This window comes from Cyprinus carpio, chromosome A22 (genome assembly GCF_018340385.1).
Source record: "Cyprinus carpio isolate SPL01 chromosome A22, ASM1834038v1, whole genome shotgun sequence".
Lineage (NCBI taxonomy): Eukaryota > Metazoa > Chordata > Actinopteri > Cypriniformes > Cyprinidae > Cyprinus > Cyprinus carpio.
In genome coordinates this window covers 13,699,840-13,723,318 of record NC_056593.1, presented here as the reverse complement: position 1 = coordinate 13,723,318, position 23,479 = coordinate 13,699,840, and the positions used below count along the sequence as shown (strand labels likewise).

The following is a 23,479-nucleotide window of genomic DNA, read 5'->3' as shown; positions in this document are numbered from 1 at the left end:
ATTTAATTTGTTTAGTTGTTTTATTTTCATTAATTTGTGGTCATGTTGTACTATTCCCTCGTTTTATTTTTGGGAACAAATTCTTAATTCACGGCCATGAGAAATATTTTTGTCCACGTCTGGATTTTAAATGACATATTACTTCCCATTATATTAATAAATAATAATTTTTAGCTAATTAAATTTAAAAATATACAATTATTCATTAAATACAATTAAAAATATACAACGTAACAGCACTTTTTTTTAATAACACTTTTATCTTTGATGTACAGTATAATAGGAGCACGGGGTATTAGTTTGTTTTTACAAACATTGTTTCACATGAATCAGTAAATAACTGGCTATTAGCATATTTTTGTGCCATAGACTCGAAATCCAGTTTTGCCAACATCTGTCTCAAGTCTGACAGCCGCTTTCTGTCAGTGCCTTTTCGAAGCTCTTCAGCGTGCCGCATTTCTCCTCAAGTGTGGATCCAGCCCCGCATTCAGACTCGGACGGCCAACGCTCGACCCACGTGTCCTTACCCAGCGTATACACAAACCTGAGAGAGAAAACACCACCGAATTATGAAAGACAAACCAAAATATGTACATTTCCAGTGCTAGTACGCTACTCACTTTTTGGACGTGCTCCCTGCATGCCAAACATCAGTGATGGGCCCAATGATCAGATAGTCCTGACCCTCTTTCAAACTAAGTCCTGTCCTACAGCTCGCATGAGAGAGGAACGTCCTCCTTTCCTGCTCTTTCAGGCCTTCCTCGGTCCCTACACAAGCACAGATGGAGATACATGAGCCAGACGACTGGTTATGTGAGAAAATCAGACTCTAGCAGACGTACCCTCTTTGATAACCTGCACAATCTCCATCTCATACTGGTCGTAGTGACTCAGGCTGACGCTGATCAGTTTGACCTTGTACGCTGAAGAAGTGACACATTTATTGATGAGACATGGACATGACATAAATGGCGGCTTCCCCCAAAAAAACGGACAGAAAAAATATTCACCATGATGTAATCCATTGCACACTGCGTCCTTTCGCTGGTCTTTACTAAAAGATGAGGAGTCTTCCTTTAGTACACAACAGTCACCTATGAAGAAAGGTTTATACAGTAAATGTTTATGTAAGAAGTTGATTGAAAACACAAAGTTAGTCCTGTTAAACTGACCCTGTGAGCAGCGGCACACGCTGTCTTTGCAGATCTGATCAAGCTGCTGTTTGTCTTCAGGAGGAGAGTAGAACCTGCTACAGCGTTTATCTGAAACAGCAGAGACGGTGAGTAGCACTTCAAACTAACTAGCATTTGAAATTGTAAATAGAACAATCATAACTAGAGTTCAATTTACAAGAAAGTAGTATTTCATTCTTTCTTATTTTACAAATAGAGTCCCTTGCAAGGAGATCATAATATTAAGGGCTCCGTAGCACAAACAAGTTTGAAAACACCTGACATAAAGCATGTTTAAAATGTCTTGACCTCACAGAATCAATCAGGTTATGTTAAGTGCACGGTAGATGATTTGGTTTGATGGTTTTGCTATGCAGGTCGAAACTATCTTTACATCATGATAACAATCACTGAGTTAAGTGGTCTAAATGTATTTATTTGTATTTGTATCATGTGTGGATTGCATAGCGTAGGACCATAAAATGTTCGTCCAATCATATCCCTTGGTCCGAGTGCTACGATAGGCTGATAACATATGTATTTGCATACCTCCACGCACCCTGTTCACGTAGGCATGATACATCATCAGCACTTTCATTACACCGAGCAAGAACTGAATGCGTTATTATTGTAATATTTTGCGCTTTGTACTTTAATGTTTTCTCACTGGGGAATGAGACATGAGGTAATCTGACAGCATTGCATTGAACCCTCCACCTCCGCCGTATCTCATCGTATCACTAGTTAGCCTCTGGTCTGCTGTGCGCGTTCATGTGTTTGGAGGAGGCGTGGCTTTGGAGAGTGATTTGCAGGGAGGGTGAGATCTTATGCTTTCAAATTTAGCTTGCTATTGCCACTCTGAAATCACCTAGCCTACCTTTAATATTTATGTTTCTCTTATAAAATGCAGCACTCCAACTTAATAGAGATTTTAAAAGAGAACATTCAAAGCGTTATTTTTCCCATTCCAGTACCCTGCGTCTCGCATTTTTAAATTAAAAAAAAATCTGCTCTGTATGAATGGGCTTAAGTATTGTAAATCGCATTAATGATTTTTAATGCTAATGTCGCCGTTCTGAACGTTTGCGAATGCATTTCTATGCAAGTAATAGCATGTTCAGTTGCTCACAATATGTGACATAACAGAACAGAAACAGTGTGAGGTGAGATGAATGCCGAGGTATTATGTTTAAGGGTTTAGGTTAGCAGTGCACTTTAGCAAACATAGCTACAGTAAGTAAACGTGTGTATGAACCTTTGTTGTAGTACTGGTACACTGTGACAGTAGAAGGCTGAAGGAGTCCCACTTTAAATTTCTGATGCAGTCTGAATGAGATCGTGTCTGTCTGAGTACTGGACACCTGTCCGGGACATTCAGACAAAGACAAATATTCAATGATGCCTTCATTGACATCATGCTAAACAAGTCTGTACTATAAGGGGGGTTGTTAGGTTACCTTAAACAGGTGAATTATGAGGGATCCTCTGTCGCTCAGATTGTCCACCACTTGGAAGTTGTTGATGTAGCGATCCACTGAATTTGTGAGCTGGAAAATCACACTAGACATTAAACTTCTATAACCTAACAAGCTGCCTTGCTTACTGTCTACACAGGTAGCATCCTTACTGTCAAGGTGACAGATTTCAAGTGCTCTTTATAATTAGCAATCTGTGCGCCACACAAATAGACCCAGTTAATATTGATTTCAGTAGAGCTTGATGTTAATTTGTTGATAAGCTAAAAGCACAACATTCTTGGCATAAAATACAAAGCACACACAAATGTCAGGTAGTAAAGTCCACTGGTATTAAATGAGATATTTATTATAATATTTATACTCAACATTGACTTTTTTCTCAATTTTTGGATGTAGCTTGTCGCAGTGCATTATGGGAATTCTCCATGGTAGATGCATGCAATGCTGCTGAATTTGTTGGCCAAAATTAGACCCTTCATGTCTGGATGCCTTAAAATGCTGTCTAGGTAGGCTACAACACAGTTAGCTACAGAATTAGCTGCTATCGCTAATGTAATGTCATGAGTTTGGTCTTACCAACTCTAAATCTGAGTTTTCAGGCTCAAAGCCTGTGGGCAGGCCGATGTCCAGAATCACCATCCTTACTTGACGTCCCTCCAGAGCCCTTTGGGGGTGCAAAGCAGTGAATTATGGGTACAGAACTAGTTTATTTTGCTATAAAAAAGATGTCTACCTATATATATAAATGCTCACCTCACATTGATATTGAGTCTGTATGACTTTTCTACATCCGGTGTTTTTTTTTCTAAAATGGATCAAAGAGTGATCTTTTATTATCAGATGATTTGTTCTTTTTCACTTCTAAGAACTGTACATTGAACAGTATTTTACTGTAAAAATAAATGTTACAGGTTTTTACTGTGTAGACTAAGGGTTTTACCATAGCATTTTTCTTTTAACATTAAAATTACTTTTTTTAATTAATTTTTTAATTAAAAGAGTTGAGAACACACCATTAGTCTCAGCGATGGAGACGTCCAGCTGAAAGCCGTTACACGTGCTGTTCTCATACACATCAGGAAGCTGGTGGTACACTGTCACTACCTGGGATTCATTAAATGCGACAGAGAAAGGTTTGTAAATAAATGACGTCTTTATTTTATAATCTAATTCAATACTTTGGTGTAGATGTGGGCATGTAGCACCTCCAAAACTCCCTTGCCCTTCCCAGAAGCCTCCACTGTGAATTTCTGGTCAAGAGGCACCTGTAAGAGATAACGAAAGTGAGTTTCTTCCAAACGTCCTTTCTTTATTCGCGTTATCTTAACACTGATAATAACTCCATATGTGTCAACAAAAGAGAGTTTGAAAGATGGAAGTTCGCACCCGTGAAGATCGGGCCATATATGCCATTTTTGGATTGAATGTCCAGCGTACGTCACTGCGACCAGGGACACTGAGCTGCACCAACAGATTGAGGTCATCAGGAGGAGGCATCTTCACCAGGTACTCAGACAGGGCCTGTAGCACCACCATAGTGGACTGATAGGAGAGAAACAGTCATTAATGTACCTCAAATACAGATATGAGACAATTAGTGAAGGTTTTCTTGTGGTTTTTACCTGAGTAGAGCCGTATCCTCCCCCAATGCCACGTTTCTCGTTCAGCCATCTAAAAGGGGCGGCTGCCTCCTCCATGTGACCACCTTTGATCAGTGCTAACAATGCGTAACCAGTAGCTTCCAGTTTGAAGAAATAATTACTAGAGTCAGGCCAGTGGGTACGATCTGTTGATAGAAAATGCAGATTAGAAAGACAAGACCACACGAAGCAAGATATTTTGTTTGGTTTTAAAATTTAAGTACCAGGCGAGGCTAAATTTAGTAACATGCTCTTCATGCAGCCGTGGTTGGATACAGCTAAAGCGTAGCATGCTATAGCCGCTGTGTACGGCCTTGTCAGTCGGGGGAAATGCTCTCTTAGATACACCGCTGCTTTTCTGGATTTGTCCTGCAACAATAAAATGGAGAAAATAAAATTAGCACCACAATTTATCTAATTGTCCTCATTAACAAATTTAATTTAATTTGGCTATGTTCTATTTAATTTAGCTTTTATTCAAATTACTTAATTTTAGGGCTGCCCCCTAATAGTCGACTAACCTTTAGTCGACGAGAAGAAGCTTGGTTGACCAAAATTTTATTAGTCCCTTAGTTGCAGGAAAAAAAATACACAGGAAGTTGTGTTGTCACACAGTCCATAACGGACAAATCGTTAATGGCTAGAATTTGTGGTAATACAGTACATTCAAATACTCGACTATCATTCATCGACCTCAAATGGCTTATCATCTGAAATAAGTTAAATAGTAGCAGCTTTACATGACTGCTTAATCTAATGTTAAGCTAGAAAAATGTGTGCTATTCAATTGTCTGTGCAGAGTGTGAAAGCTGAACAGTAGCGCACTCACAACATGACAGATGGAGGCGCCGGTGCGGTCACTTGCTCTTAAAAATACTCCATCATTTTCGTCATACAGATAAGAGTAATACATCTTTTGAATCTGTAAAGCCTCTACGTTTATTTGTGTGCACTCACTATAACAACAAAACATTGCGCTTTTGTAAAATAATGAAAGTAAACAGGGTACGCTTTCTGCCGTCTCGGCCTCTGTGAACTTGAGCGCTAAACTCTATGAGATGACAAGTCAGTGTCGCCAAAAAAAAAAAAAAAAAAAAAAATCTTTAGTCGACGGCAGCCCTACTTAATTTATATTTGTCCTAATTATTTAATTTATCAGTTGTCCTAATTGTTTAATTTAGCTATTGTCCTAATATTCTAATGTAGCTTTTTTCTAATTATCTAATTTAGCTATTTTAATAATTATTTAGTTTTTTAAATGTCCTAATTATTTAATCTAGCTATTATCCTATTTATTTGTTGTGTAATTCACATTTTTAGCAGTTTTAAAGACTGAAGTTACCTTTATGTCGAGGTCTGGCTCTTGGCAGGTAACAGCATTTTGTGCCTCTGCCAAAGCAATGAGCACGAATGCGGTCAGAGACACTCTGGATTCAGAGCCCTGCAGGCCTCCCTGTATCATAACACATCATACTAGTATTTCCCTTTCATTTTATACTATGAAACTACTCCAATTAATGCAAACATGGTTATGAATTCTCACCGTCATACTGGTGTCATAGACAGGATTGTCCTCCTTAAAGGATCCATCAGGACGCTGTTTATTCTTGAGCAGGTACACCAGAGGGCCACACAGATGCTTCTCATTAACGCTAATAAATGATTTTGCCATGGAGAAAACCTTCACCACGTATGCAGTGATCCTGAGATGGACAGAACATAAAGACACATGAACTCTTCAGGGAAATGTTCAACGTGAAGCTGTAATCAGTAATGTGCCGGCCTTAATACCATGTGCTGGTGCCTTCTTTAGAATAGGGAGGATATGAATCATCCTTTTTCCGGTAATTAAGTTGATTTTCATACCCTAGTATGAAAAAAGTTAAAAATATTATTTATTGTGTCAGTATCTAAAGGAATGGTGATGTTCATCCCTATTTAAGTCTCATTGCACCTTTTTGGATGTATTTGATGGCCTCTTCTCTGCGATCTATTCCCACAGCGTCCCAGTTTCCACTGCGGTCCAGGTAATGAGCGGCAATGAGGGGCATTGTGATTCTAGCCAGGTTCTGCTCCACACACCCGCCGGGCATCCGGATCAACGCTGCCAGAGAGTCCTCCTTAATAGAGTTATCAATGCTGTCTGCCAGCAAATCACCTGAAGAAATGATATTTAAACAACAACAACAAAAAAAACCTACAGATCAGTTCTTGATGTGAACAAACAAAACTGGGGAATTCTTGACAGCTGACATATCAGTTACTATAATATTATGAATATTGCTTAAAAAAAATGTCAAACCTCTGACATTCACAAATGTCTCCGGCAGAGATTTTGGCACAACGGCGTCCAACTGCATCTTCTCCACTTCTATCTGCTGTCTACCAGCTGAGATGAAGGAAATGTTTATTCACTTAACAACAACAAATATATAAACAATATATAAACAGAATGTAGTTTTAAGAGTTTATTAGGCAATGATGTACTTGTTTAGACTTCAAATATGCGGTTTGTTAATAAAGATAACGTCTGTTTGAACATTTTCAGAGATGTGAGCTCAAGAGCGACAGCGGCTTTTCAGCGCTCATGAAACCGCCGAGAGCAGCCTCACCTCGGCCAGATCTTCTGGAATTTTCCGCTGACTCTGATGTCTCTATAGTGGTTAAACATTATCATTTGTTTTGAGTAAATCTAATTTGGTCTCATTAATCTATTATTTGTTCTAGATCAAATAGGTTTGGCTGAGGGCAAAATCTCATCACGGTATATTTTATGTTAAATTTAATACTGTATATAAGAGTGTTGCCTTTGTACTTTTGACTGAATTGCTTAGTAACTTTTTCAATGGCTGTTGTTGTTGTTTATTAAATATTATTATTCAATAAATAAAAAATTATATACATTTAGTATTGAGAAAAGGTGTGTGTGTTCGTGATGGTAATTTTACATTAGATGGCGATGAGACATAATCAGCAGTAAAGACTTTTATATTGAAAGAGACTGATACAGGGTTGTTTTAGGAAGTTGTTTTTACTTTTAACAACACCTTGTAAGATGCAGTTAACAAATGCACTGAGCAGAGCTGTCATCAGATTTGAATCTGTGGTGGAAGGAAGTATTTCTGCACTAAAGAGGGTTTTTAAAGACATCCGTTGTTGTCTCTTTTTTATTTACACACTTGTGCCACTGAAATGTTGTATAAATGCAATATTACACTCGTAGCCATGCGATATGGCTGTATATCAGCACGGCTGTGATTACCTGTGGCCTCCTGCCTACAGTCGAATCAGAGCCGTGCTGATATACTGCCATATTGTACAGCTACAAGTGTGATATTGCTAATATAAATATATATATATAGAGAGAGAGAGAGAGAGAGAGAGAGAATGAGAGAGATTACACATAATACAAATTATAGTTTAAAGCGCTATATTTAATTGTTTTCTAATTAATTTATTTTAATTTAAATTAAATTAATTTAATTTAATTTATGCCATTATATAAAACTGTTAGAAATGTAAAACAAGTATAAAGTGTGATATAAGTGTGCCTTTTTTTAATTTATTATTTAATTGACTTTTTTGTCATTACATTGATCACAATTTAACTCATTATTTACAGCCAGTCTTACCGCTGTCTCCTTTCTCAGAGGGGTTCAGCACAAAGCTCCTCACTTTAATCGTCTGGATGCCTTCAACCTAAAACACAAGATATAACATCATATTCCACAAAGTTATTACACCAACATAAAAAAAAACACAGCATGTACCAAGCAATATACTAATATAATGTATTTTCAATATTATGAGTGAGGTCCAAGACAGAGCAGGTTTTAGGAGCTCACTTACTACCACACGCAGATTCTTCCTCACAGCATCCTGTCCCGTGAAGGAGGCTGCGACGGCAGTGACCTGCAGGGGGAGCTCTCCTGTTTTAAGAGGGATGATGGTGTATGAAATGAGTTTGGAGGAGCCGGCCGGTACCGAAATCTGCTGTCTGTGCTTTCCGCTGAATGCCACGCTGCACATGTCCTCTGTCTTATCCAGGATCACCATGACCTGCAAACAGACACAGTGTCCAGATCGGGACACAAATAAACTGAAGAGGGCAAGTGGTTATTGTTTTGTGATGGTGTGAAACTGACCTCCAGTTTTGAGTTCCTGTAGTTGTGCACCACAGCTTTGATTTCCACATGTTCATTTCTGGACACTGAGTGAGGCAGCCGCAGGTCTATGAAGAACGGCTTTGACGCCCGGACGTTATACGGCTCAGCGACACAGAAACCTGTAAAACGGGCACAAACCAGGAATGATCTCATTCTCAGACAATCATTTTGACAATTCCTTTTTATAGGTTTTTTTTTTTTTTTGAAGCTACCAAAATTATACAGCCAAATGCATAACTTCTTATTTATTTTTGTTGTTGTTAATATTAAAAAAAAAACTTATTAAACACTAGTAACTATTAATATAAATATTTTAATTCATATGCAGAAATGCTTGACATGCAGCATTAAAAGCTTAATAATTATTAATAAAATATTTGTAATTCATATGCAGATATATTCAAAATGTTGCATTAAAAGCTAAATAAAAAAAAATAAAAAATTCATATCCAAATAAAATCCACGTAAACTTAACAAAACCCAATAAAATCTAAATATAAATATTTAAATAATTAAAATTCATAAATGCTTGACATTAAAACATGTATTAAAAGCAAATTAATTAATAATAATAAAATGTAACAATAAATATGTAATAATAAAAATTGTAATTCATATGTACTTCACATTTTGTATTAAAAGTCCAAAAACAATTACCAAATTATTCATAATTCATATGCAGAAATGCTTGACATGTAGCATTAAAAGCTAAATACCTAATATCAAAATATTCAGAATTCATATGCAGAAATGCTTGAAAGCAAGCTAAAGCTAATAAATTATTAATAAAATATACATGATTCATGAAATGTTGCATTAATATCTAAATAAATGTTAATATATTTATAGGTCATATGCGAAAATGCTCAATATGTACTTTTGAAAATTCAATTATTATTTAAATACTCTTAATTCATTTGCGATTCATATCTTTTGATTGTAATTATTTAGTTGTCATTGTGGCAGAAATAAAATCATTTAACATTAATTCTGCATATCAGTTATTTGACACTTAAAAACAATCTGTATAGGTTGTAAGAAAACAAAATTGGCTGCATTCTATTCTAGCTTATAGAACGTGTATAAAAGCAACTGTGCTTTATTGTTTTGCTGCATAGAGAAAGAGTGCAAGAAATTTAAATTCTGCTATCTGTGGTTTTGAAGAAGCTCTGCCACACAGACAAATGGACAGAGCTGTTTACCTGTCTGAGGTGAAGCACTGACGGCTAGAAACCCCCACTGAGTGATGCTGTCAGGAAGAACGGTGTTCACTGGAAGTACAGCCAACCTGCAATAAACGCATGGAGAGACACTTCCATCAGTGAACATGATAAAAATGGGACGTCTATACGGAGTCAAATGCCAAACTCCTACCCATCAGACTTGGAAACGCTGGGTAATTTAATGTCGGTCCACAGCCACGACTCGAAGAACTTGCTGCGCACGTAAATGTCCTCTAAGTCCTCTAAATCATCTTCATCGAACTCTTCCACCTCCTCCACTTCTTCTTCTCCGATGTTTTCATTATAACTGTCCTCTCGCGCTTCAAGGAGGGGAGGAGGTCCCATACGCCCAGGAAGACCGAAAAGCATTGGCCTGGAATGAACACGAAGAAGAGAACGTTCCTCAACATAATCCATGTCATACTTGTAGGCTCTGGTGGTGAGTGCAGGGGTGGTGGTTGGCGGAAGGGTGGTTGGCGGAGGCCTGGTAACAACACCGAGCTCCTCCCCTCTGTACTCCGCGCAACAGCGAAGGAAAGCCAACACGCAGCTCCAGTCTTCGGTGATGTAGAGGGAGCGACGGTAGCAGGAATATGGCATGGGAATCTCCCTCATGCCGTCCACACAGCATCTCTGCAGGAACTCATCCGTATATACCTTCTCTGAGAGAAAAGAACGTGTTTAGGATGACTTAGCACATTAGCTTACATTTAGCTAGCACTTTTGCTAACACTTTCATAACTCCACTTCTCTATCAAACTGTAACATACCAAACTTTTCAAGGATTTCTGATGTAATAATGACAGACTCACCCAGTTGCTCTTTGAGCTGCAGTTTGGCAGCAGAACGTCGTCTTCTAGATCTACTGGAGCAATCTATTCCAAACAAACCAAAGAAAATACACTCTTGAGATTAAAGATTCTCTATTGGCATTGATGGTTTCCATGAAGAACCTTTAACATCCATAGAATCTTTCCACTGCACAAAGGGTTCTTTATAGTTGAAAAAGGTTCTTTAGATTTTAAAAGGAAAAATTGGATCTGTTCATTGAAAGGTTCTTTGGGGAACCAAAATTTGTTCTTCTATAGCATCTCTGGGAAAACCCCTTTTGGAACTTTTATGTTTAAATGTGTATAAACTAACATTTGCATTCATAAACCATTTGACTTTCATTTTGTGTTGTATTTGTGACATAAATGTAAGGTGGGTCTTGATTTTGTCCATTGGGAGTTCATTTGATTGGTAAAATGGTGCATTTCGAAGTAGACTGCCTGCAAGTTTATAGTCGCAAATGCAATGGAGAGGATGAACATTTCGTCCCATTAATCAACGAGTTTGAAACCAAGATGGTGACTGGAATGTGGATGATGAAGGTCAAGTTCACGCTGAAGAGCATCTCAACATAATCCCAATGATATTTGGTATCACTGCCATAACAATACACTAACCTTAACCGACAATAAATTATTTTGTTAACTATTGGCAAATTTTCGGCTGTATAGCAACTGAAGCCTAAAGCTATATGGCTAATATTTAACATTAACATATAACCTATAATCTATTAACTAACAGCATGTTCAACCTAGGCCAGTGTACTGCCAAATAAATATATACCTTCTGGACACCAAACAAACATTAAATAAATAAATAATTCAATCAAAAAAAACAGAAAATAAATATATAAATAAACAAAAGATTTCCACTTCAAATAAATCAAAAAAAAAAAAAAAACGTATCATGGTTTCCACAAAAATGTTAAGCAGCACAACTGTTTTTGAGATAAATAATAAGAAAATTCTTGAGCAGTAAATCAGCATCTTAGAATGATTTCTGAAGGATCATGTGACACTGAAGACTGATGATCCTGAAAATTCAGCTTTGCCATCACAGGAATTTTAAAATCGCAATAGTTTTTTCACAATATTTCTATTCAAAATATTTCTATTATAAAATAAATTCAGAAAAAAAAAAAATTCAACAAACAAAAAACATACCACAAACTTTAATGAAACCAAACTTAATGTAATGTATGGAAGCTTGTTTCTGCCACAGGATAAATAAATAAAAAAGTAACTGCCATTTTTTCCCCTCATAATTGAGACTTTTTTCTCACATTTCTGAATTGCGATATATAATTGCAGCATTCTGAGAAGGAAAGTCTAAATTGTGAGATATAAACTTGTAATTGTGAAGTCAGAATTGCGAGACAAGCATCCATAGTAATTAAATTTATGTTAGAAGAAATATATTAAATGTTAATTTTGTGTATGTCTGTGAAGGACCTTTTTTGTAGTCCGTGTGTCCTCCTGTGCTGGAATAAAACATCAGTCCTGCGTCAGTGAAAACAGCCATATTATTCCAGCCTCCTCCTGCGGTGCAGCCCATATCACCCTGACCCACCACCTCCCACACCTGAACGAAAGAGACGTGAGTATCCACGAGGCTCTGGAGAAGGTTCTGGAGTGAAAACTATATCATCACTTACCTTCTTCTGTGTCAGACGGTTTTTACTCAACAGATAGATGGCATTATCCACAGCAACCAGGGGGTCTCCTTTCACTTACGATTTTTTAAAATAAGCTATCGTTGGATCTCAGACATATGAAAATATAGTCTCCTTTCACTTCAAATGTAATGCTGCTGCCTGGTGAGTATGAACTGAGTTTTTCTCCCTCCACTGGACCTACACTAAGCTAATACAATTACAAACACAGTAAAATAAAATTTTGCATACATATGAAAATATAAATAAATAGAAATGCAAGCAATAATTATGGCATTAAACTGATAAACCAATATAATAAATATTTTTAACAAAAATCATAAAATCAAAAAACAGAAACAATTACACTAAAATAATTAAATTATTCACTTATACACATCTAACAAATTAATTAAATTCTTTAGTGGCAAAGAATGATTTTGCAATTTCATTCAGACCGAAAAGGCCAACAAGTGGGCGGGCTTGGGATTCGTTTTAAAAATGACTCGTTTCAATGATTCAGAGTCGACACTTTCTTTTGAGAGACAACTTTATACACTGTGCACTTTCAGATTTAAAACTTTGCAAGATGTTTTCACTCACTTATAATCAAATAAACTAAATAAAATAATCAAAAATACACAAATAAAAAACAACAAGTAACAGGGAACACGGATAACTGAAACCTATAACACTTGAAATAAAATTAATAACAACAATAACAAAAGAAGAAAAAACTTCAAGAAGAAGACATGCAACAATCATTCTTCTTTACAAAAGACATTTTCCTTTTTAGTATTTTATTTCTATTTAATTTTCTTTTTTAAAAAACATTTTATGTGAATTTTTATCAAAAAACATATAATTGAACTGGAAAAGAAGAAGAAGAAGAAGAAGAAGAAAAAGTATGTTTTTAACAAAATGCAAAATGCCCATTTATATTGTATTGAGCCAAGATTAGATTCTCGTGGTAGGAGAATAATAATAATAAAAACCTAATGAAAATAACATTTTTCAGTGTTTGACCCCAAAATGTACCATAAAGTGCTAGAATGTGCATCTTTATTATGTTAATAATTGGTCATGGATGTCACATGAACTCACCGAACCGACACACCGGTCCTCCATATCTACAAACACCGAGTCTGCCACCACTTCTGCCCTGTATTGCCATGGCAAAATGTAGTAGGCCACAAAGCGAAATGCAGGTAGCATTTCTGAGGTAACCAGCAGAGGAATGTTTATGACATCCAGGTCTTTGACATTCATCCTAACAGCGTGGATTATATTTCCCTTATTTAAGACCTATAGGAACAGTCACAAGTGTTATTAATACTGAGATTCCAGTAATCGTCCTCCCAAAATGTCCCCAGTCACAAACTCACGGCATACGTCAGCTGCTCCACAAGTTTTTTTTGTTCTGGTGAAGTAGATTTGATGTAAGCTTGGATGTTGAGTGTGTCACCCACCACCACTCGACTGCTGCCCACTGAGATGTGCAGGTAGTTCCTGTAGTCATTAAAAGAGGCATATGGCTCCAAACGCATCTCTTGAATAGCCTGCTGTTCTGGTTTCAGTGAAGGATCTGCTGTCTCCACCTATACATCAATACATGCATTTAGCTGACAGTTCTAAACAATTTTGTTCTGTTTCTATATGTGTTTCTGGGAGTGATTTACTTTCAGTATCTGTGAGCTGAACATTTCAGGCATGTTGATGGAGACTTTGATGCTACCACTGTTTGCGGTCATTGTGCCTTCAAAAAAACTGATTTTAACCGGAATATTACGGGCTGGAGATCCGTCGTGGTCACTCACAGTAACCTAAAAAAACAAAACATATGTGCTAATAGAATATATATATATATATATTTAGTCACACAAAAATATTTAATACATAGAGCATAAGTCACCTGAAGAGTGAATAGTAAAGTGAATAGTGATGACCGCTGTCAAGCCATATTTTTTAGTGAGTGACTTTAGTCACACAAAAATATTTAATACATAGAGCATAAGTCATATGGACCACTTTTATATATTTTCTTATTTGAAACAATAATTAAATATAATAAAATATAGATATTAGGTTAATTAAAACATTTAAAAAATAAAATCTAATAAAAATTACTAATGCAGATAACAAAATTACTAAAACTCAATCTAAAAAAAAACATTGTAAGGTCACCATTCACTTTCATTTTATGGAAAAGAGCAGCTAGGAAATTTAGCTGCATTTCTCCATTTCTGTTTGAAATGACATGAAGGGTGAACTACCTTTTAAAGCAGTAACCATGGCAACAGAAACCAAAATTACCGTAATGCCTAATGGCAGGCCAGGTTTGAAATACTTTGGTGTGTCCCTGATGGAGAGCACATAGGGTGACATTACTATTTTAATACCAGATTTCTCTGCTTCCACAAGGTCGCTACCTGAGGAGAAGAAAGGAGACAGGTTTTTTATAAACAAGAACACAATAATAATTCTAAAGAGTTTGGACAGGGTTCCAAGGGGTTCCTTTGCAGTTGCTATTGGATTGTGACCGGTTTTTAATAATTTTCCCACCTGAGCTGGTCATTACTGATGCTTTGACGTACACAGAAGACCCCAGTAGGATGTTTGTGTCTGGATAGGCCCTCTTTATCTCCTCCATAGTCAAACTAACATTTCCTCCACTCAGCTGCAAAATAAAACATGGAGTAACAAAAGAGTCTTGTACTATAAAGCTGATTTAAGGTTCTTAAACTAAAGTTTTTTTTTGTTTTTTTTTTTGTTAAACCACTTACATCATTTAGTTGCTTCATAGATGTGAGTCTCTTCTTTTCACCATTAATTTCAATACCAAACAGCACATATGCAACACCTTTCACTGGTTCACCATAAAGATACCTGGAAGAAATGCATACGGCAACCTCAAAATATTTGACAATTTACATAACACAAGTGTGAGAAGTCAATACACTCACATTCAAAAATACAATAAAAAACAGTAATATTGCAAAATATTATTACAATTTAAAATAACTGTTTAATATTTTAATATATTTTAAAATTTAATTTATTCCTGTAATGTAAAGTCGAATTTTCAGCATCTTTACTATAGTCTTCAGTGTCACATGATCTTTCAGAAATCATTCAAATATAAAAATCTTATGCTCAATAAACATTCATAAACTGTGAAACAGTTATTATTATTATATTTTGAAACCTGTTATTGCTGCTTAATATTTTTGTGAAAACCTTAATTTTCAAGATTCACTGATAAATAGAAAGTTCAAAAGAACAGCATTTATCTGAAATAGAAATCTTGTAACTTTATAAATGTCTTTACTCTCGCTTTTGATTAATTTAATACATGCTTGCTGAATAAAAGTATTAATTTCCTTTTAAAAAGAAAAAGAAAGAAAGAAAAATGTCAAATAAATAAATAAATAATAATAATAAAAAAAAAAAAATTCATACAGATTTTAAGTGTTACATAATTGTCCAAATACTTCGAGATCATTCAGAACTGTTTGATTCACACACCTGGCTGTTATTTCTACCTCCAGCTTTTCTGCATCTAGTCTGAGGTGCGATGTCTTTGAAGACAAAGTGACATTAAATGCCGGGAGCACTGGGAGAAAGGAGAAATGCTGTTAACCCACTGACGGAGAAACATCAAGCAGAATCTGAAGGTAATATAAGGGCTTACCATATTTCTTGACTTCAAAATCTCGGCTGAAAATGTTCTCTTTTCCCTGATCAAACTTTGCAACCACTTTCCACTTGCCCTCTCTAGCAAATCAAAAAGATACTTAGTCAGCAGCCATATTTCTAAAGTATCAGGTAAATCAATATCAATTTTGTCAGTTCATTATTAATAAGTCGGCTTGAGAAAGTCAACCTACTGAAATGCTATTTAAGCTTCACCTTCTTCTGAAACAAAATTTGGACTGTATCTCCTCATAGAGTTTTCAAGCTACAACCACCAAATTCGGGTCAGACCTTCAGACTGTTCTGACTCGGGTTGCTGTATTTTTTCTAACTGATCCTACGTATGGTTTTCGTTAAACAAATGATCAAAAAGGGTGTCAAAACTTTTGTACAATTAGACTAATAATGTTTAAGCTGTCTATTACTAACAAAGCTTAATGACTATCATAAAAAACATACTATCATAAAAACATTAGCGATGCACGTCAACAACATGTTAACAACATACCAATCATGTTAGAAACATACTAGCAACATGCTAATCATGCTAAAACATGCTAGCAACATGCTAATCATGCTAACAACATGGTAATTATGCTAGAAACATGTTAGCAACATGCTAATAATGCTAAAAACATGATAGCAACATGTTTATCATGCTAGAAACATGTTAACATGTTAAAAACATGCTAATCATGTTATAAGACATGTTAACAACATGGTAATCATGTTAACAACATGTTAACAACATGGTAATCATGCATGTTAATCAGCAAAAAAACATAATAATGACATGCTAATCATGCTAGAAACATGCTAGCACAACAACAATCAAATCATGCTAGAAATAAAAAGCAAGACAATCAAACCATAAAAAAAACAACAAAACATCAATCATAATAAAAACAAAAAAACAACATGTTATAATCATGTTACAACTTACTATCAACGTCTACCTAATCTATCCATCTAAACTTTCAAACTTTTACAACTGCTTCAAACTTTCAGGCTAGGCTTTCTCAAGCCAACTTCAAAGTTTGTTCTATAATATAAAATTTCTGTCCTGTGTGCATACTTGACTACAGAAGGGAGGGGGTAGGTGTTAGAGAGTATCCCATCGATTGCTTTGGCTCTGGAAATACCATATACTGCAATACCGTCTGGATTCTGAAACATGCCAACTGTAACGTAAAGCATTGTTCCAGAAAAATAAAGTATTTCCTTGCAAATACTGTGACAGTCACCTGAATCTCCAGAGAAATTCCCCTCACAACAACATAAAACTCCACAACACACAAAAAATCTCCAAAACACACAAAAAAACAACAATCAACAAAAAAAAAACAACAACGTTTATTATAAATGAGCAGTAAGTGTGGCAAGTGCTCAAGCTTGTGAAAGCTGACCTGTGTCTCCAGGGTTGTAAACCGGTTTATCAGTCTGAATGAAGATGTATCCAGAGCGGAATGACACCATTAATATTCTTTCTGCTCGATGGTATCTGCTAAACTGAGCAACTAGCTTCACATATTTCTTCTTTCCATCTGATTGTAGCAAATTTGGATCAATCTAAAAAGACAACATTTCATTTTGTTCAGCATGCACCATTTAAACAAATGTAACTCTTTACTCTGAACTGGAACAGACACGTTCATAGATAACTTTACCTCGATGGTTTTGAGGGCACTGTATTTGTTGTCTGAATTGAGTATAACAGAGCCCGTCATTAAGACAGATTGGGAGGCTGGGTAATCATAGACAGTGATGGAGACTTCTAATGCCTGGGACAGTTTGTGACCTTCCAGCAAGATGTTTTGTTTTGTTCCAGGTCTTATCTTTGCTGGAGCTAAAACAGAAAACCTAAACCAGAACATGCATATTGAATAACACATGTTTTCAGTATCCACATTAAAAAATATTTTAAATCATTCTGTTTTTGTGGTAAGCAAAGTCAAAAATGCCAAGGTAAACTAACCAAGAAAAAAAAAACCTGCTCATCACGGGCTGAGCGATTGTGACGCGTGTCCCGAGCTCTCATCAGCGTCGCCCTGGAAACTGAGCAGGCACACCTGCACCTGCTCATCACGGGCTGAGCGGCCACACCTGCGCCCCATCAAACGCTGCTCTCATAAACCCGGCAAGCAAACACAGAGGGGAGAGATGTCTCCGCAAGACTCGGCTAACCCTTTCTTTCATTGTGCCCGCAGAGAGCAGCGTGTGACCGCCAGCCCCAACACCCACGGGAAAGCACGGACCCACACTGCACCAGCGCACCCCTTTTACGAGGAAGCCCAGCACCGAGCACCAAGCCACCTCACCGCCAACGCCATTTCACTACCCGGACCTCTAATAAAATCCACCCTTCGGGGAACTTACCCTTCATCCTCGAGTCGTGTCCTCCTAAACAAATCCACAATAGGTAGGTTAAATGATATATATATATATATATATATATATATATATATATATATATAAGGAAAAAATGCCATGGGGAGCCTGAAATTCTCATGTATCTAAAATTTATAAACTAGAAAGGAAAAAATGCCATGGGGAGCCTGAAATTCTTTAAAAATGTTAATCAACACGTAGTGGGTCATTTTGCTATCTTCTTAATAAATTATAGTTTCTTTTTATTTTGCAACAGAGCAATCAACAATCAGACGTTTCAGAAACAAGCCTTCTTCAGTGAACCATACAATAACACTTCCTGCAAGACTTTTTTCCAAAAAAAAAAACAAACAACAACCAAATAAACATACATACTATCTATCAAAAACAAAAACAACCAAACCAATCAATTAACTGAATTAAAGACGAACAACAAAAGAACGATGGCACGATAATACTAAATGATACTACAAGCACAAAATATACACCACCAAAAAAAATAAAAATGTACGGAAAACACATCAGGCCGAAAGCCATTCATAAGTCTGTATCACCATCCACTATTACTCACTTCTACTTTAGGAAAACAAGATCAAAATCTTCATTAAGACCCAAGGGAGACATGCTTTTTAATCGAAACATCCCATAATCTTCTTATCGTAAAGTTTTTTCTATATGTTACCACCTCTTCTAGAAATTATTACTTTTTCGATACCTGTACAAATGAAATATTTAATATCATGAATATAGTCATGAAAATGTCTTGCAATTAGTGAATTCACATCACATCTCCTGATCGCAGATTTATGTTCACTAAATTTTTAAAGGGTGACTAGTTTTGCAGATGTGTACAAGTGCACACAAACATTTTAGCCTGTAAATCACATTTGATGTGGAACAGGTAATTAAAGGGATACTCCACCCCAAAATGAAAAAATCACCAACAAACAACTCACCCCAAACCCGTAAAAAACCCTTAAAACCTCCGTAACTCAACGGAACTCAAATTAAGTTATTTTGGATGAAAACCGGGAGGCTTGTAACTGTCCCATAGACTGCCAAATAAAATACAGTCATTGTCCAGAAAAGTATGAAAGACATTTTTAGAATAGACCATCTGCCATCAATGATTCAACTGTAACGTTATGAAGCGACGAGAGTACTTTTTGTACGCGCAGAAAACAAAAATAAAGACTTTATTCAACAATTCGTCTCCTCTGTCTTTCCCCACATCACTGTAGCGCCATTTTGGAAAACACAGATGGATTTTACCACTGACGGGAGATGGAGTATTCTGACGATGTCTTTCATACTTTTCTGGACCTTGACAGTGTATTTTATTTGGCAGTCTATGGGACAGTCACAAGCCTCCCGGTTTTCATCCAAAATATCTTCTGAAGACGAACGAAGTTTTTACGGGTTTGGAACGACATGGGGGTAAGTGATTAATGACAAAATGTTCATTTTGGGGTGGAGTATCCCTTTAATGATTTAAAAAAAAAAAAAAATCCAGAATGTACATCACTAAATTTATTTGTTTTAATTATTGATGAGCAAGCAGTACAATTTTTACAGGTGAAATTATAAATGTTTTATTCTTGTCAGTATTTTACCAGACTATTTGCTATGAATAAAAAAAGGAAAATCTTTAAAAATATCACCTAAAGATGGATCAGTCAAGAGGATATTCCAGTATTTTGTTTTTATGATTTCCTTAATTAGATAAGACTGTTCATTAAAAGTTAACACACATTTGACCCAAAAAGATTTCCTTTGTTTTCCATGAGCTTGATTTATTAACTGTTGTGTATTTAAAACTTTAGCTTTATTGTATGCCAACTGAAGCCAAACGTGAGGATATCCACAAGGTTTAAACTGGCTAAACACTATATGAGATTGTTCTTCAAAACTTTCCTCCGAATCACAAATTCTTTGTCATTGCCACACTTTTAGTTGCCATGGACAGTTTGTTTCTGTGTTTTCCTGTATTCTGTTTTGTTTTAGTTCCTGTGTGCCCTTATTTGGTTATGTTCCTGGTCTCCTTTAGCTTAATTAGTTTACCTCGATCGCATGTGTTTAGTTAATTTTCCAGATCTGTCTTTGTATTTAAGTCACTCCCTTTCTGTCACTCGTTGTTCGGTCACCATTATGAGTTTGAAGACCGTTATTAAACAGAGTTTTGGACTTTACCTGCTGTGTACTTTGCCTTGCGTCGCAACACAACCTGTGACAGTAATCAATGAAACTGACTAAAAAGCAAACCTTTTTTTAATGAAGGAGGATGAAAACTATCAACAGCGAGGACTGTTTCTATCTGTACATTTCCGGAAAACCGTAGTTTAATTTTTTTGTGGCCCTTCACCATTAACACATCCAAAAAATGAATAGTGCTTTGGTCTCGCTCCATCGAAAATTAAATGGATGACAATCTAAATTCCACCAGCTATAACGTAACCATAATTTCATATTTACCAAAAAAGGATTATGGACCATTGCAGTTCCATGTGTTTGAAAGTAAAAGTCATTGCCAAACAAAGTACAAAGTAATTTTTCGATGAGCATGATCATCTAAGTTATAAATTTGACAGGTTAATCAGAATTATCAAAATTAATGAAAAAAGTGATAGCTTACAAACCTTCCTTAAGAGGGATAGATGTATATAAAGAGGAGACACATATAGTTACAAAAAAAAACTCCAAAATTTTTTTATATTGTTTTAACCAAAAAATCCATTGTATCTTTAATGAAAGAGGGAAGAATTTCTACATAAGGCTGCAGGTGATAATCAATAAACTGAGAAACTCCTTTTAGTTCTCTGTACATTTATTAGGAATCTGTGTGTTAACTGTAAGGGCATAGGACAGAGGACAGTTGTGTACTTACGTTGGAGAATGGTCGATGACCGGATCACTGTAAACACAGATAACACACTCAGTTACAGATGAACCCGGCCAGCATGAACCACTATTTCCATAAAAAATTCACAAAATTCTTTCAGAGGCACAAAATACACAACACAAAAATATATATATTTTTCTATGCTATTACACTATTTGCAGTTTTATTACGTCCCCAGAATGTCCTCTTGAGGTTCATTTGACAAGATAAACACATAATAAATCAATGTTGAGAATAAAAATAAAATTTTTATACATTATTAAACATTATTAATAAAATATTAAATGCACCGTCTTGGAGAGGAACTCCACCGGCCATCTGAGATGTGACAGAGCAAAGCCGTGCATAACAGCAGTGGAAAGAGCATCGTCCTGCTGGACTGAACTCTCACAGTATGTCAGAGACAACAGCAGGAGAACTGAAATACCCCAAACATCCCTCCCACTAACCCACAACACCGTCATCTTTGAGAAACTCTTGTGTAATGTTTGCTTTATTCTAAACACAAACAGATGGCCAGATATCTGACAAAAATCTAATGAATTCAGGCTTTCAGCATTAGAAATATCTCCTACTTCAACTATTGTCAACAAAATGCTGTTAAAAGTATAGTTTTAGATTTTCCCAAGAAAATTTGCACAGCGTTCACCTAAGTAGAGTGTTTCTGAGTTGTTTGCAGTAGCCCTATTCGCACGGGATTAGTATTACCTGGTGACCTCCAGTCATTTGTAATAATTGCGGAGGTGTCTGTGATTTTAATCACGTGTGAATCGGGCATGTCTGTAATTTGTAAAGTAAATTTCAAAATCACACAAGGTCCCCAGATAACACTAATCCTGTGCGAATAGGGCTAATGTGCGTTGCATTCTCAGCATTGCCACAAGGGGCAATGTATACATTAAGCTGCGTCCCAAATGTATCCAACATAATATTGTGGCCCAAATGATGCACTATACACTTATGCACTATGCCCTCAATCATGTAGTGTATGACTTATGTAAGGTTATTTTGTCATTCACAATCGGAGTCTAATAGCTCCTCCCCTTTGCTAATTAAAGCTGCAACAGCGCAGTGCATGAAGTGTTCAACATTCCACACACTCCTCTAGTCCAAATACCCGCACTTGCGGTCTTTACACTTAACCACTTGACTACTTATATGACGCATTTCCTGTATTTGGTCCAAGTGTTCAAATGAGAATGAAAACCACAACTGTGTGTAGAACTTTTCATTACCTGATGGGACACACTTATAGTGTTGTAAAAATGCAGGTGTTTACGGAGCTTTAGTTTTGTTTGCATTTTAAAATCAACTTCTAAATGTCTGTTCAGTAGTCCCTATAACAGATTACATAAATTACATTTTGTGGTGCTTCTGATTAAGTGATTAAAAGCAGTTGCAAATGTTGTACAAAATAATTATCACCACTACTCATTTGCACCAATAAAATGTGCAACTCTTTGTTTTAGTACCAAATTTTAGTACCAAAATTATATGAATTATCTGTTATTAATTTTTAGCATACATTGGAAAGGTTTCCGTGACCTCTCGCGAGATCTCTAATTTTTTTCCACAACATGATGCATGATGGGATACACTAAGCCTTGAATACCACTCAAGATTTACGGTGCATTCCAAATGGGATATATCACCCTCCGAAGGGCACTCCGCAGTGAAGACAGTCATGGCTGCCATATTGAAGGGTCATTCCAAACCGAAGTGCCCTTCGAAATTAAGGATTTTAAAGGGTACAACTGATGGACACTTCGGGCTCCCATGATCCTTTGGGCAGATTCTTTTTATTATGACGGCACCTCTGTGTAGGCACGTGATGATGACGCAGGGCACTTCAAGGAGGCCCCTCCAACTGTTAGTTTGCGCACTTTGGCATTTTTAAGAACTGGGACAGTCTTGCACACTTACTTCCTGTCGCACGCACGCGCTCTCAACTCAAGATAACCACACCTTGGAAAATTTTTAATCAAAATCTCTATTCAATATTTTCGTTTCAGCTGGAAAAAAACGTCACTACACTGACTCACGGTTCAAACACACTTTAAAAGTACAATATAAGTGCATCATCAGGGTTTTAAATTAAAACTCACTCTTTTCTTAATTTAAATTTCAGTGTGAATGCATTACTCATATTATTTATACTACAAAACATCATAGAATAGCGCAAGTACGCAATTTGGGATGCACTTTTAGTCATGTTAAATGCCATATTTAATTTAATGCAGATAAAAACAAGGGATAGACTACAGTTTTTACAATGGCACTGCATATAGGTCCTACATCACAATTTTCACAACTTCCGTTTTCCAAAACGGAAAACTTT

At 36.2% G+C, this 23,479-nt stretch overlaps 1 protein-coding gene across 1 annotated transcript; it reads right to left on the bottom strand.

Annotated features, from left to right (window-relative positions):
- Window positions 1-231: 231 nt before the first annotated feature.
- Window positions 232-21,565, bottom strand: LOC109047018 (complement C3-like). Its single transcript, XM_042711994.1, has 42 exons — window positions 21,432-21,565; window positions 21,127-21,153; window positions 17,522-17,714; window positions 17,258-17,423; window positions 17,099-17,166; window positions 16,930-17,021; window positions 15,853-15,935; window positions 15,687-15,774; window positions 14,945-15,047; window positions 14,724-14,838; window positions 14,475-14,590; window positions 13,841-13,984; window positions 13,547-13,759; window positions 13,266-13,466; window positions 12,279-12,372; window positions 12,165-12,229; window positions 11,962-12,091; window positions 10,492-10,554; window positions 9,831-10,341; window positions 9,659-9,744; window positions 8,436-8,575; window positions 8,140-8,349; window positions 7,923-7,989; window positions 6,593-6,679; window positions 6,245-6,448; window positions 6,082-6,157; window positions 5,834-5,993; window positions 5,633-5,743; window positions 4,515-4,659; window positions 4,273-4,436; window positions 4,037-4,192; window positions 3,856-3,915; window positions 3,664-3,754; window positions 3,404-3,455; window positions 3,227-3,314; window positions 2,630-2,719; window positions 2,428-2,533; window positions 1,173-1,262; window positions 1,011-1,094; window positions 843-923; window positions 621-768; window positions 232-544 (listed from the first exon to the last, which is right to left on the bottom strand). Exons 1-42 carry the CDS (start codon window positions 21,506-21,508, stop codon window positions 400-402), a joined length of 5,190 nt encoding a protein of 1,729 aa, XP_042567928.1. The 5' UTR covers window positions 21,509-21,565; the 3' UTR covers window positions 232-399.
- Between the last annotated feature and the right edge of the window lie 1,914 nt (window positions 21,566-23,479).

Coding starts and splice junctions, on each gene's coding strand:
- LOC109047018 (XM_042711994.1), bottom strand. CDS start 21,508: ATGCTCTTTCCACTGCTGTTATGCACGGCTTTGCTCTGTCACATCTCA. Junction 13,467..13,546: donor TGGAGCAGCTGACGTATGCC/GTGAGTTTGTGA, acceptor CTGTTCCTATAG/GTCTTAAATAAGGGAAATAT. Junction 4,193..4,272: donor GAGGATACGGCTCTACTCAG/GTAAAAACCACA, acceptor CTCTCCTATCAG/TCCACTATGGTGGTGCTACA.